General features: G+C 36.4%; 1 protein-coding gene across 6 annotated transcripts in view; it reads left to right on the top strand.

Moving 5' to 3' along the window:
- Positions 1-15942, top strand: part of CAMSAP2 (calmodulin regulated spectrin associated protein family member 2) — a 123305-nt gene that overhangs the window by 104132 nt on the left and 3231 nt on the right. For 4 of the 6 annotated variants that reach the window (XM_055367933.2, XM_055367928.2, XM_019028506.4 and 1 more), the window contains 10 exons: positions 451-544; positions 3225-3312; positions 5650-5732; positions 6109-6178; positions 6501-8703; positions 11012-11148; positions 11750-11970; positions 13281-13353; positions 14476-14591; positions 15772-15890. In XM_055367933.2, coding sequence (XP_055223908.2) covers positions 451-544; positions 3225-3312; positions 5650-5732; positions 6109-6178; positions 6501-8703; positions 11012-11148; positions 11750-11970; positions 13281-13353; positions 14476-14591; positions 15772-15890 — 3204 coding nt within the window. The remainder of the gene's footprint in view (positions 1-450; positions 545-3224; positions 3313-5649; positions 5733-6108; positions 6179-6500; positions 8704-11011; positions 11149-11749; positions 11971-13280; positions 13354-14475; positions 14592-15771; positions 15891-15942) is intronic. The other 2 variants (XM_055367923.2, XM_055367919.2) reach the window with 1 other exon arrangement.

The following is a 15942-nucleotide window of genomic DNA, read 5'->3' as shown; positions in this document are numbered from 1 at the left end:
CCACATAAAGTATTTTTTTAACACTACATCCAGTTACGTTTTGGAGAAATTTCTAGGGATCTGAGTAGAGCTTAGTTATGTTTTGAAAGTGATAACCCCTCTTTAGAGTGTCAGATGATTGAATAACTTTTTAAGTTGCTTATATTTACTTTGGAATGAAAGTGCCTTATATATTATCTCAGTGTTCTACACAGTTAGAGGTATTCATGCCTGCTAGATCAATTGGACCACCATTTTAGAACTATAGAGCAAATGATCAGCAAGAGGTTTTGAATACTTGTTATAATTTTTACCCACAAGAGTTAATATTCCATCCCATGTTTAATAGCCTGTAGTGAATATACTCCAGTGATGAATGAATGAGATTTAAACCTATATTTTAAAACAATAAAATTCTGTTTATCATGAAGTTTTACCTAATGTAGGCTTTCTCTTAAATTTCCTATATAGAGTAATTATTTGGTGTTCATGGCGGAACTGTTCTGGTGGTTTGAAGTGGTGAAGCCGTCTTTTGTACAGCCTCGTGTTGTTCGTCCACAAGGAGGTAATCAATCTTTTTAATTTTAAATGTTCCTATGAACAGAAAAAAATGGAATGTTGATATAACCTTACCTGGTTACGTTTTTAGAAAGCAGCCTATTATTTTTTTTTTAGATTTCAGCTATTACACTTGATAGATTCTCCTAACCTCTTAAAATGGTTAGAGGAGAAGAAAAAGAAAATGGAGGGAATGGCTTTGAATTTGAAGTCTTATGATGTGGAACTTTTAGCTTTAACTGTCCATTTCTTTTCTTTGCATCTTTTATCGTTATCCCAGTTTTTATTCCCTTTTAGATTCTTAGTTTTTAACATTGTGTTACCCAGAATCCCCACAAATTATTGTTTGGCCTTAACCCACAACTCGAATTTGTCATTAAACTATAAAAAGGTTTGTATGGATTTTTAAACCTAGTGGATTTTGTGACTATTATATCATGAACTATTGATTGTACATAATAAGAATAAAATTAGTAAGAAATAAGGGGGTTACTGTAAAGACCCCTAGATATAAGGAACAAAAAATCTTCCTAAATTTTCTGTAAAGCAAAATTTCACATAGCAAAACCAATTTTCTCTTGGCTCCCATTATAAAACTAGAGGTTTATTTCTAGGCTGGGTGCAGTGGCTCACGCCTGTAATCCTAGCACTTTGAGAGGCCGAGGCGGGTGGATTACCTGAGGTCAGGAGTTTGAAACCAGGCTGGTCAACATGGTGAAACCCTGTCTCTACTAAAAATACAAAAATTAGCCGGGCATGTTGGTGCATGCCTGTAATCCCAGCTACTCGGGAGGCTGAGACAGTAGAATTACTTGAACCCAGGAGGCAGAGGTTGCAGTGAGCGAGATCGCACCACTGCGCTCCAGCCTGGGTGACAGAGATGAGACACCATCTCAAAAAAAAAGAAAAAAAAAAAAACTAGAGGTTTATTTCTATAGGGGGAAAAATGATCTTAAATTATAAGCTTAGCCCACTAAAGAACTTTCTTCCAGCATAACTTATGGAAACATTTCTGTCTTCTACCAATAGCTGCCCTACCCAACACAACACATGATTATTGTGCATCCCAACTACTTTGCAGCTTTCCTTGGCTCCAAAGTTTGTTATTTTTGTAACTGCTACCGTTACCTGCACCTCCCCCCTAAACCCCCAAAAAATAAAAGAAGAGAAAGTGATCAGGAAGGAGGAAAAACACATGTAGCCAAAGGGGAGGCATAGTCTAGTGAGTACAATGAGGTTACTTCAGACAGCCCACCGCATCTCAGGCAAAAATCTGTGAAATAAGCAATAATTCGAGTATTGCTAAGCTTCTTAAGGCAGATTCTGAATATCGAGTCACTATATAACATTATATAACTTCTTTACATGCCTATAAAAAAATTGAGATGCTCCCCTAAGGCCATTGAATGAAGTCAGATATTCTTAGTAATTTTCATAACCAATATTTGTATAATTTTTAAAAATTATTAACAGGATTTTCACTACATTGCTTTCTGTGATTTCACCTGTGAAGCTCACTATTCAAAATACCAACAGCTGTTGCATCAGATCTCAAAGTCAAAAAGTAAATTGAGTCTTCCTCCAGAGTTACTTACAAAAATAAAAGTATACCAGCAGGTTTAATTATTTTCTAAAGAAATTCTGTTTTTCTCTAATTGACCAAAATACCAGCTATTTCATAAAGAAGCAGAGCTGACCATATGTGTCTGAAGTTCTATGAAAGCTTTCACAAAACTAAACACTCAAACTTATTTTTGTTTTTTGTTTGTTTTTGTTTTGTTTTGTTTTGTTTTTGAGATGGAGTCTCACTCTGTTGCCCAGGCTGGAGTACAGTGGCACAATCTCGGCTCACTGCAAGCTCCATCTCCCAGGTTCATGCCATTCTCCTGCCTCAGCCTCCCGAGTAGCTGGGACTACAGGCGCCTGCCACCACGCCCAGCTAATTTTTTGTATTTTTAGTAGAGGTGGGGTTTCACCATGTTAGCCAGGATGGTCTCAATCTCCTGACCTCGTGATCCACTGGCCTCAGCCTCCCAAAGTGCTGGGATTACAGGCATGAACCACCACGCCCAGCCACTTATTTTTGTTTTAAATACATGTATTTATTTTATGTTAGGCTTTTTCCCCCTAATTATCCTTAATCAGATGAATTTTTTAATTTAAGAAATTTTTGGCTGGGCGTGGTGGCTTACGCCTGTAATCCCAGCACTTTGGGAGGTTGAGGCGGGCAGATCACAAGGTCAGGAGTTCGAGACCAGCCTGGCCAATATGGTGAAACCCTGTCTCTACTAAAAATTCAAAAATTAGCTGAGCGTGGTGGCGGGTGCCTGTAGTCCCAGCTGCTTGGGAGGCTGAGGCAGGAGAATCGCTCGAACCCAAGAGGTGGAGGTTGCAGTGAGCTGAGATAGCGCCATTGCACTCCAGCCTGGGCGACAGAGCGAGACTCCGTTTAAAAAAAAAAGAAAGAAAATTTTTTTAAATTTTGAGTTTAAGTCTGAATACTTCAAAAAGATCTTAAAGAAACTTGACCCTTTGAAAATTATTTAAGAAGAAAACTTTATGCTATGATTTCTCAATACGTAGAAAGGGAAATAGAAGTTAAATTTTATTATAAATTTGTTTATGGTCCAGAATTTTTCATAGAAATATGCTAATTTGAGGGTGTTTTTAAAAATCTTTTATTCCAGCTGAACCTGTAAAAGATATGCCTTCAATTCCTGTCTTGAATGCTGCCAAAAGAAATGTCTTAGATAGTAGTTCTGACTTCCCTTCAAGGTAAACTCCACAATGACTTTATTTTCACCATTTCTATTCTATTTACTAATTAAATTACATAATATTATATTACATTAAATAAGGTTTTTAAGAATTTCAGTTGGATTTTGAACTGTTATAATTAGCTTACCCTATTAAAGCCTGTTTTAACTTAAATATAAATTGAAATATACACTGAAATGAATGTTTATGTACCACACTGAAAAGATGGGACAATATATTCTAAGTTCCCAATAACCAACCTAAAACCAAACTTTTGATGCATAACTTGTTCATAATTGAGAACTGTCTAATAGGTAACTCTTAGGCCTTGGAGGGAAATTTTGAAATTCTATTAGGACTTTTACATATTTTATTATTTTAAAAATCTTTGAAGGTTTTTCCTGCTTTTTTTTTTTTTCTGGTTAGGATAGCTATTGAGAGATCACGATGTTACCCACACAACGGGTGGGTTGGTCTCTTGGCAGATGACAGTCCAAAGCCACAACCAAGGAGGATTTAACAAGACGAGGATTTTATTACTTGCAGCAAGTAAGGAGGACACCGGGAATAATTCCCCAAAGCAGTGCCTCCTCAAGCAAAGGTGAAAATAGGGCTTTTAGTAGGCTGGTTAACTGTATCGTTGTGTGTAGAGGTGGAGTAAAGGCAGTAAAGGCACAGTCATCAGTCACGCTTCTGCATACTGGCATGTATAGAAAATGCGGAATAAGCTCCTCCTTGGATGGGATTTTTAGTGTGGTAATGGTAATACATTTCCATCTCAGGCATCTCTGCATCCACCCAGCTTGTGTAGTTTTTGTTTTGTAATGTGGGGTTGGGCTGCTTCCTGGAAATTTCTGAAACAATAAAAATCTCAAGGTGCAACAGTTACAAGCAGGTACCTTTTCACAGTGTGTACCTGAAAACCCAAGGACCCTGGGTTACAACAATAGAATATTTATTACAATATTGAATCTTTAATGCTTTAGTACATAGTATTAGGAACTAAATTGAAAGCAAAGTAAAAATGTCCTATCATATTAATACCTAGATAATCGTGACTTCTCACCCAGGTATGTGATAGGGACATTAGTTTGTTTAAAAATGTATTTCAGCAGCTCCTATAAGCAGCTTTTTATTTGAATTTATTAGAACCTACAATTTATATTGACTTTGGACTCCCTAATCTATCAGATTTTTTACGTTAAAACTAATGTCTTTTGTAGGTTTTTGGAAATTCAGACACATTAAAATACATTCCAAAAATTATGAGTAAAACATTCAAAGTAATTTCTATATGAATTCTTGGCTTAACACAAAAATATGAAATTTAGCAGGCATGGTGGGTCAATAGTGACATTTCCTTCCTTGAAGATTTAGAAAACACTCAGTGTTCTAGGTCATCACTCTTGCTCTATTAAATCTTTAAATTCCACGTTCAAAGTGGAGGAAAGTAAAGCTTTCCACTCAAAGATTAGATTATTCCATAATTATTCTAGGAACCTAAATGGACAGTCTCCCACATTTCTGAAAAATGTTTTAATTCATGTCCTCTGGAAAACTCATCTCTTTTCTGTCTCTCAGACATCTCAGCGGCTCATTTTTCCTATTTTTCCCAGCAGAAACTCTTTTTATAATGCAGATGGATGTCTACATTCTTTTCCTTGAAAAGTTATTGTGTAGCTATTATTCTAGGCTATTCTGAGTTCCTAGTCATCCTCTCATTTAATAAGTCTCCATATGGTCCATTGTAGTTCTCCAACACTGTGGAACTTTTGAGAAAGAATTGAAGTATTTTTACCCTTCCTGGGAATAATGTAGCCACATCTCAAATGTTAGTGAACCTAAATAATGATTTTATGAGAAAGAAAAAAACAAAGGAAGAAGACAGACAAAGCAAAAGATGTTTTCAGCAGCTACTCCACACACTTGGCTGCCAGCTGTTGGAGATATACAAACAGGTCCGTGAGCAGAGAGGCTGTCAAGGTATTTTACTAGGGTTTATTATACCTATAGTTTTTAGAGATTAGATTTGACCAAAGTATTTCAAATTGGTGAGTTTCATTTTACTTTTTTATATATCAGTTTTTATGTTTATAAAAATGAAAATAATTCATATCTCACAAAGACATTGAGATGTATATGAAAGTACTTCAAGTTGTTTGGCTAAAAGACATAAAATATATATAGATACATACTGTAATCACAGCCATTCTTTGGTTTAAACAATATGTTTCCATACTTTTAAAATTTAGGTTGTAGAATCAGGTGGTAGTGTTGTTTCTAACTTAAGAGATTCTACCTAAATTTATATTAAACAGCTAAAATATAACATTTTAAATTTATTTTTCATTGCAGTGGGGAAGGAGCTACATTTACACAGTCTCATCATCATTTGCCTTCTAGGTATTCACGTCCCCAGGCTCATTCTTCAGCCTCAGGTAATATATTTGAAAAAGCCTAGGAAAATACTCTTTTAAGTAGGTTACCTGGGAAATGATTGACAGTAAATATAAATAAACAAATATCCAGGGTTTTTTTGTGTTTTGTGTGTGTGTGTGTGTGTTGTTTTTGTTTTTTTCGTTTGTTTGTTTTTTTTGTTTTGTTTTTTCTGAAAAATGGCTATTATAACACACTAAAAGCATGGTCAGTTTCACTGTGGTTGCTTTTCTTGATAAAATGATCTCTAATTCTCCTTATGTACCTACTTAATTTGTATTGCTATTAATGAATCCTCAAATACGTGAAGTCTCCTAAGTTGCTATAGGTTAATTTTTTTACATGATTTCAATGGCTTTTTCTTTTTTGCATTTGAAGGAGGAATTAGAAGGTCTTCATCTATGTCTTATGTTGATGGCTTCATAGGGACATGGCCCAAAGAGAAAAGGTAAACAAAGAGAATTACTTTTAGTGTATTCAGATTATTAAGAAATGCAAATTGCATCTGTGTCTCTCTTTTATTGATAACCAAATTGCTAAAACTTTTAATTAGTTCCTAAATTTGAAAAAGGCAGTATAGGCAGATGACAGAGATGTAAAAGAGGCTAACTTTAAAAAGTAGCTAGATAGCCCTCCCCTTACCTTGAAGACAGTATGATTATGAGAACTGGGGAAAGAAAGGAAATGTAATTTCAAATAATTCTTGTTAAATGATACTAAAAATCTTTTCTAGGATTTTTAAAGGATTTTTCTCTTTAACTTTTTTTTAGATCATCAGTGCATGGCGTATCATTTGATATTTCTTTTGATAAAGAAGATAGTGTACAGAGATCCACTCCAAACCGAGGAATCACTCGTTCTATTAGTAATGAAGGACTTACTCTGAACAACAGTCGTGTATCTAAACACATTAGGAAAAATTTGTCCTTCAAGCCAATAAATGGAGAAGAGGAAGCAGAGAGCATTGAAGAAGAACTTAATATAGATTCTCACAGTGACCTCAAATCTTATGTGCCCCTTAACACAAATGAACTAAATTCTAATGAGAATATTCATTACAAGCTTCCAAATGGAGCTTTACAAAATAGAATACTTCTTGACGAGTTTGGCAATCAGATCGAGACACCAAGCATTGAAGAAGCATTACAAATAATTCATGATACTGAAAAATCTCCTCATACACCTCAGCCAGACCAAATTGCTAATGGCTTCTTTCTTCATAGTCAAGAAATGAGTATCCTAAATTCAAATATCAAGTTAAATCAATCTAGTCCTGATAACGTAACTGATACGAAAGGTGCCTTGAGTCCCATAACTGACAATACTGAAGTAGACACTGGAATTCATGTTCCTTCAGAAGATATTCCTGAAACTATGGATGAAGATTCTTCGTTGAGAGATTATACTGTAAGCTTGGACTCTGACATGGATGATGCATCTAAATTTCTTCAGGATTATGATATACGAACTGGCAACACCAGGGAAGCTTTGAGTCCTTGTCCAAGTACTGTAAGTACCAAGTCTCAGCCAGGCAGCAGTGCTTCTTCTAGTTCTGGAGTTAAAATGACCAGCTTTGCTGAACAAAAATTCAGGAAACTGAATCATACGGATGGAAAAAGTAGTGGAAGCAGTTCTCAAAAAACTACACCAGAGGGCTCTGAACTTAATATTCCTCATGTGGTTGCTTGGGCACAAATTCCAGAAGAAACAGGGCTTCCACAGGGACGGGACACTACCCAGCTGTTGGCTTCTGAAATGGTGCATCTTAGGATGAAACTAGAAGAAAAGAGGCGTGCTATCGAAGCCCAGAAAAAGAAAATGGAAGCTGCTTTTACCAAACAGAGACAGAAAATGGGAAGGACAGCATTCCTTACTGTAGTGAAAAAGAAAGGGGATGGGATATCTCCTCTACGAGAGGAAGCGGCGGGTGCAGAAGATGAGAAAGTATATACTGATCGAGCAAAAGAAAAGGAATCACAAAAAACTGATGGACAAAGGAGCAAGTCACTGGCAGATATAAAAGAGAGCATGGAGAATCCTCAAGCCAAATGGCTAAAGTCTCCAACTACACCTGTTGATCCTGAGAAGCAGTGGAACCTGGCAAGCCCCTCAGAAGAAACTTTAAATGAAGGAGAGATTTTAGAATATACCAAATCCATTGAAAAGTTAAATTCATCCCTGCATTTTCTACAACAAGAAATGCAACGCTTGTCACTTCAGCAGGAGATGTTAATGCAGATGAGAGAGCAACAATCTTGGGTGATTTCACCTCCACAACCCTCTCCACAGAAACAGATTCGAGATTTTAAGCCTTCTAAGCAGGCAGGCCTGTCATCAGCCATTGCACCATTCTCCTCAGACTCCCCGCGTCCTACTCACCCATCTCCACAGTCTTCTAACAGGAAAAGCGCATCTTTTTCTGTTAAAAATCAAAGGACTCCTAGGCCAAATGAGTTAAAAATAACACCTTTGAATCGAACCTTGACACCTCCTCGGTCTGTGGATAGCCTTCCTCGGTTAAGGAGGTTTTCACCAAGTCAAGTTCCTATTCAGACTAGGTCATTTGTATGTTTTGGGGATGATGGAGAACCTCAGTTAAAGGAATCCAAACCTAAAGAGGAAGTTAAAAAGGAGGAATTGGAATCCAAAGGGACTTTGGAGCAGCGTGGACATAATCCAGAAGAAAAGGAAATCAAACCTTTTGAGTCAACAGTCTCTGAAGTCCTATCACTGCCTGTCACAGAGACTGTATGTCTGACACCAAATGAGGACCAATTGAATCAACCCACAGAACCCCCTCCTAAACCCGTTTTCCCACCCACTGCTCCAAAAAATGTTAATCTGATTGAAGTTTCCCTCTCAGATTTGAAACCCCCTGAAAAGGCTGATGTACCTGTTGAAAAATATGATGGAGAAAGTGATAAAGAACAATTTGATGATGACCAGAAAGTATGCTGTGGATTCTTTTTTAAGGTGTAGTATTAATCTGCATAGTTTTGGGCATCTTCATTAGATGAGTGTGGTTGTGTTGGATATTTTTTTTTCAGTTGACATGCTTGCTTCTTTCAGTAGCAGTCCCTTTTGATACAAGTTCATCCCCATTAACTATAGTAACATTCAAGCACGCTGTGGTTTCCAGTATGGACTCAAAGCTGTAATAAATCCTTTTATCACATGTTTAGATATATTCCTTGGTTTTGCTCCTCTACTGCTCTTTCTCACTCACAAAAGCCTTTTAAAAATTAAGCTACTCAGATCTCTTCAGAGAATGATTCCATTTTGTCTCTTAATCATGTAACACTGCCATTTTTTTTAACAGAATGCTACTGTAGACACTAATAGATATTAAAATTTACTGCCTAGAGACTCTGTTCCTTGCAGAGGAAGGGAAACAAAGGGGAAGAAAATCATTAGTATAAAACAGGCAGTACCTCTGTTGTTTCATTTCTATTCCATTTATTTACACATCTTCACCACCGCATTACTCATCTGTTGGACTATGGTTACAGCTTCTTGACTGGGCTGTCTGTCTCCAATCATGCCATTCCAGTCTTCATACTGCTACTAAAGGTGATAGTTCCAAGAGCAAAACTCCAATTGAGTCCCTTTCTAGTCAAAAATCTTGCCTGTTGAATAAAGTTCAAACCCTTTAGCACAACATTCAGGGACTTTCACAGATGAACCTAAATCTTTTTGTCTAGCTTCTTCCCCGTAATTTTATGTTGTACTGTTCTTTAAGATTAACTTCAGGCTTCATCTAAAGCCTTTTATAATTCCTTCAGTTGAGGTCAAATGTTTCATCATTTGTGTATCTATTGTATCCTTAAATATACTCATACCTGTCCTGTGTCCCGGAGTTTTCAACTGTTTTGTATGATTTGCTTTGTCTCTTAGACCATGACCTCCTAGAGGTGCTGCATCTTTTTATTTTTATTTATGTATTGATTTATTTTTTGAGACAGAGCTTCGCTCTTGTTGCCCAGGCTGGAGTACAATGGCGCAATCTCGGCTTACCGCAACCTCCGCCTCCTAGGTTCAGGCGATTCTCCTGCCACAGCCTCCCTAGTAGCTGGTATTACAGGCATGTGCCACCACGACCGGTTAATTTCGTATTTTTAGTAGAGACGGGGTTTCTCCACGTTGGTCAGGCTGGTCTCGAACTCCCAACCTCAGGTGATCTACCCGCCTCAGCCTCCCAAAGTGCTGGGATTACAGGCATGAGCCACCGTGCCCAGCCAAGGTACTGCATCTTTTTATCCCTGTAGCATAGTAAAGTGTCTGGCAAACTACAATATATGTAATTTGATAGATGAAGACATATGAATGTTTGAACTAATTGCTTGAATGGTATCTTCTGACTTTCTCCATTCAGAGTTAAATCTCTCTCGGGGTTTCCATACAAAGCCTGTTGTTTGTACCTCTTCCCCTTGTGATTTTTTAGGCTCCTTGACCTGAGGTACCATATATTTTAATATATGTAATATCTGACACTATGTTGTGAGTATGTTAGACACCAAAGAAATGTTTATTGAATTAAGCATTGGCAGGGACAGTTGACAAGGAGACATTAAGACAGTGAACCACTTCTACAACAGCTTGTTACTTTGCTGAATTCTGAAGCATTTTGGAAGCCCGCTGAGAACTAGGGCTGTCCCTAAGGATTCAGGTAGAAACTAGGGCAGGCCCAGGAGGCCTATAGATAATGAACTAGCTCTCAAATTAAAAGTACTGTAGAAGAGAAGTATAATCATCCCCATCTTTTCTTCAATGGAAAAATGTTCATTATAGTTCAGAACCTATCAAGCAGACTGTCAGTACCTCAACTTAAAATCATGCAGCAATAGTTTCATTTATGTGCTACAACATTGGGTGGCTAATTTTGGGATGTTTTTACTTGAGGTATTTTTACTGAGCTTATATTTTAAATAAAATTTAAATGCAATTTTAAAAATTGGTGGGGGAACTCCCTACTGTAAGTTATTAAATTAGGGTTAAAAAAATTTTGTGCTTTTTTTTTGTTTTTATGGTTGTTCTTTGCAAATCTCATAGGTTTTGACAGAGTGTAATTAAATAAGTTTGCCTGTCCTCTTTTTTGATGGAACTGTTACCACTGTAGTTCAGTTCTTCCTTCATAATTTCTCAACCACATCCACATTCAGAAGGGTTGTAATAGTTCAAACTTTCAGTTATAGGACTAACCACAAAATGTGACTACAACAATTGAAAATGAGAATATTGGTACCTAAAATGTTTCATCGTTTTCAATGAAATTCGTTCTTAGGATGATCAAAAAGCAGAAAATGATATGGCAATGAAACGGGCAGCTTTGTTGGAGAAAAGATTAAGAAGGGAAAAGGAAACTCAGCTCCGGAAACAACAGTTGGAAGCAGAAATGGAGCATAAGAAGGAGGAAACAAGGTAAAGGAAATTGCTGGGCCAGTGCTAGATCTGAACTTTAATGATGCATGGGCATATTTAGAAAAAGTTGGTAAGTACTCAAAGAGGTGGTCTCTCATTAATTTTTATTAACAGATTTTTTTCAGAGAAGTTTGTAGTATAGATAGACAGCTGGATCAATGCTACTTTTTGGTGCTTTGTAGAAATCAATTTATTTTCCCAAAGTATTGCCTAATTTTATATTTTTATCTTAAGTTTAAGGCATCTCATGGGAAAGTTCTCTAGACACATTAATTTAAATAATTAAATGTTTAAAAAACATTAAAATAACTTTCCTGGGAGATATATATACACACACACACACACACACATACACACGACCTAAATTATCTCAAATACCTTTATTTTTATTTATTTATTTGACTCTTCCTTCCCTCCTTTATTTACTTATTTATGCTTAATCCCATGTCTCAGCAGAATCATCAAGTACCTTTTAAATGAACCATTTATTCACCAAGGTGATGAAATAGAATTCTCCCTTCTCATATCAAATACATAACTCTCTCCTGTATGGTTTGTCTTTGGTATGCAGAATAAGAACTGTAACCATTTGATTTCTTAGGCGTAAAACTGAGGAAGAACGTCAGAAGAAAGAAGATGAGAGAGCACGCAGAGAATTTATTAGGCAAGAATATATGAGGCGGAAACAACTGAAACTAATGGAAGATATGGATACAGTAATTAAACCCCGTCCTCAAGTAGTAAAACAAAAAAAACAGCGACCAAAATCTATTCACAGAGATCATATTGAATCCCCCAAAACACCAATAAAGGGTCCTCCAGGTAACATAGCTTATTATGAAGAGTCTGTTCATAAAAAAAACACCAGCTTGATTGGTTTGTCATACTAACTTGGTTGTACTTTGATATGCAAAATTGGATATACAGTTTGAGATTGTGCATGCTCCCTTTTGGAAAACCAAAATGAGCAAATGAAGTTTTTAATGAATTAAATGTATTATGTGTGCATGCATATATTCAGTAGAACAAATGTGAATGCTAAAAATCAAATCTAAATATTAATCTATTAGGGAACTGTGCCCTCAGATATAATCTCCTTGAACTATTAACTGCCCTTTACATACTTATAAATTTAAATAAATGTTATATGCATGAAATGTACAAGAAACATGTTGGTATAATAAGGAATGCAAGATCAAGAGTTCGCAAGTCCCTCCTTCAAGATAGAAATGGTTGAAAATCCAAACTTATAATATCTGGAGTTGAGAGAATATATTTTCTTTAAAAGTCAGTATACATACTCATTATTACTATTATTATTTTTTGAAACGGGGTCTCAGTCTGTTGCCCAGGCTAGAGTGCAGTGGTGTGATCATGGCTCACTGCAGCCTCCACCTCCCTGGGTTCAGGTGATCCTCCCACCTCAGCCTCCTGGGTAGTTGGGACTACAGGTGAGTGCCACCATACCCAGCTAACTTTTTTGTATTTTTTGTAGAGATGGGGTTTCTTCATGTTGTTCAGGCTGGTCTCGAACTCTTGGGCTCAAGTAATCTGCCTGCCTTGGCCTCCCAAAGTGTTGGGATTACAGGCGTGAGTCACTGCGCCTGGCCATAGTCTTATTTTTAAAAAAATCTTGGGGGGCAGGGATAAATTTGTAAAAATAAAAGAAATCTTTATTAAAACCAAATGCCATGGAAATTTTTTAGAGAATTCTCATACTAAACCTGAGGAAAAATAACATAATATTGACTGTTTAAAGAGAACTCTGTTTTCAAGCCTGTAAAACTAATTGATATAATTTTCTACCTAGAATTTAGATATTATGAATTTTTTTTTTGTTATTGTTTTTTTCTTTAGGATCACAGTATCATATTAACACTTTCCTTTTGGAATGCAAGTTAGTTTTATCATTGTTTCCTAAAAGTAGGTTCCTTGCTAATTTTAAATAAATTGTGTATATATGCATGCAAGCATATTATGTGTTTAAAAGTACAGAGAAAAGGAAAAGAAACTACAGAAGCTCAATTTTTATATGCTGGTGTTATCTAATGAACAGACTCTTTGCTAGTTGCTCCTTTTAAATTTCTGATTTTGTTTTTATTCAGGATCATGAATTTATCGTGTTTTTTCAGTCTCTAGCCTTTCTTTGGCATCGCTGAACACGGGTGATAACGAGAGTGTACATTCAGGCAAGAGGACGCCAAGGTAAATCTATAACATATGAATATTTTTACAGAAAAGAATATAGTACCTGCAATTATACAAACTCTAAGTAAAAATTCTTTAGTGTTTTTATGTTTTATAATGACCAAATCATAATCACAAATTTTTCTAAGTTTTGCTGACTTAGGACTGTTAGAGTTTCTGTTAAAAGAAATTATGTAAAGAGGTGTCTATTCATCTTTCAGTGCTTTTTGTCTTTTAGAATTTAGAATTATTGACATTGATAACATACTTTTTATAAGCTATGAAACATTAACAGTAATTATACATTAGTAATTGCTAACATGATTATTAAATCACAGTCAGTAGAATGAGAGTACCAACTTCTCTAGTCTATTACCAACTAATACAAAGGAGTTTTCCCCATTAGAATAATTCCAAAGTGAGTTGCCTATGACTTAGGAAGGATCTCTTTTGTATTTTCTTTCTCTAGGATTCTTTCTCTAGATTAGAAGCTAAAAGTCAGTATTTTATTACTTTATACTATAATATCATATCAGAAAAGAACATTTCTAGTGACAGTCATCATCTTAGAGTTCTTATCTTTGTATTACCATCCTTTGTGTTATTTGCCAGTTTTCACATTGAAAAACATTCACTCTTTCAACAGATATTTATAGAATGCTTACTATGTTCTAGGAACTTGGATGTGTAGCTGCGAATAAGACAAACAATGTTATATTATTTTTTATTATTAATTTTTTTTTTTGAGACGGAGTCTTTCTCCATCGCCCAGGCTAGAGTGCAGTGACACGATCTCGGCTCACTGCAACCCCTGCCTCCTGGCTTCAAGCGATTCTTCTGCCTCAGCCTCCTGAGTAGCTGGGATTACAGGCGCGTACCACCATGCCCAACTAATTTTTGTATTTTTGGTAGAGACGGGCTTTCACCATATTGGCCAGGCTGATCTCGAACTTCTGACCTTGTGATCTACCTGCCTTGGCCTCCCAAAGTGCTGGGATTACAGGCATGAGCCACCGCGCCCGGCCTTATCATATTATTTTTAGGCCTTTAGGTTGATTTTGATTGTTACTTTCACGTATACCCTCTGGGCCCCATTTTTTCTCTGTTTGAGACATAAAACATATTTTATTTTCTAATTAGATCAGAGTCTGTAGAAGGCTTCTTATCTCCAAGTCGTTGTGGCAGTCGAAATGGAGAAAAGGACTGGGAGAATGCATCAACAACTTCTTCAGTGGCTTCTGGAACAGAATATACAGGTTAGTGTCTATACATTTTTAGAGAAACATTTGAATTTAACACACTCATAAATGGAGGGTGTACTAAAGAAAATGTTATTGGCTCACCTTTGGGTCTTAAACATAGGCAACTAATAAACAGTGAATGCAGGTAGTCACTTTCAGGTAGTTCAGTAAGTTTCTAAACAAAATTAGTGATGCTACTTATATCTCATCCCTTTAACCAATGCTGGCCATTTCTGTGTGTAGTTTGGGTCCGAAGAAGTTTTAGAGAAGTTCTGCATAGTTCCTCAGTACTGAGTAAAGGCTAGAATCCACCAAGTCCTCTCCCTAATACCGGGATTTCAGGTATCCAGAATTGTGCACCTTTAGCAAGTATTAAGAGGCTCTAAAAGATAAGAATGCATTGAATCTAGGAAGGTATCTAGCCTCACATATCGCCACCAAGTCCTCTTCTAGCTTCTAGGTAGGCATGATTGGAATAAAAGCAATGAAGAATAGAATGTGGGTTAAGGACACTTCTAAATAAATGAAGCAGGAGAGAAATCAGAAGAAATGTCAGCAGCACGTTGAGAGGTAAGATAGGAAGGCATGGGAGAACATGTATGGGGAAGAGCAGAGGGAAAAGGAGATGCCTCCATCTATCCATGATAGAGTGGAAGTGGAAACCCTAGAAAGGCCTAAAGAGGTTAGAACTTGCTAGAGACCCACTCTGTGGCTTTTAATACTACCTCCTACCGCCAGTCTGACAGCCTTTAAGGCCTGGGATTTGACAGTATTTCCATGTTACTCACTCTGCTTCTCTATGCTAGTTCAGTTGAACAATCTGAAAAAGAAAGCTTTTTTTTGCCTTTTGAAAAGACTTAAATTACTCATGGACCCATTCTACTCTAAGCTAACCAGTAACCTTATAGATTTAAGAAAGAAGGTTAAATAGGCAGTATGACAGTTATAACAATACTTTATTTTTGGTACTGCTCTCACAGGGTACTCCAAAAGGCCATAGGAACATCCTCCATATCTCTGGGTGGATAAAACAATGTTTTGGTTGGATTGCAGCCAGTAAGAGGCCTTTAAGCACAGAATTTGGTCTTCTATTACAATATTTCAGCAGTGTAGGAACAATTACATCATTTTAAAATAGTAGTATTTCTGACTTAGGAATGTTATTTTTATTATTGTTGTTAAATCCCTACCATAGGACCAAAGCTCTACAAAGAACCCAGTGCAAAATCCAATAAGCACATAATACAAAATGCTTTAGCTCATTGCTGTTTGGCTGGAAAAGTAAATGAAGGTCAGAAGAAAAAAATACTGGAGGTAAGCATGTTTGCATGAAAATTAAATTTGGCAAACTGTAGAAGTCTTTTAT

Source organism: Gorilla gorilla, chromosome 1 (assembly GCF_029281585.2).
Source record: "Gorilla gorilla gorilla isolate KB3781 chromosome 1, NHGRI_mGorGor1-v2.1_pri, whole genome shotgun sequence".
NCBI classification, from domain to species: Eukaryota; Metazoa; Chordata; class Mammalia; order Primates; family Hominidae; genus Gorilla; species Gorilla gorilla.
Note: the sequence above shows the minus strand (reverse complement) of the source record. Positions and strands in the feature narration are given on the sequence as shown.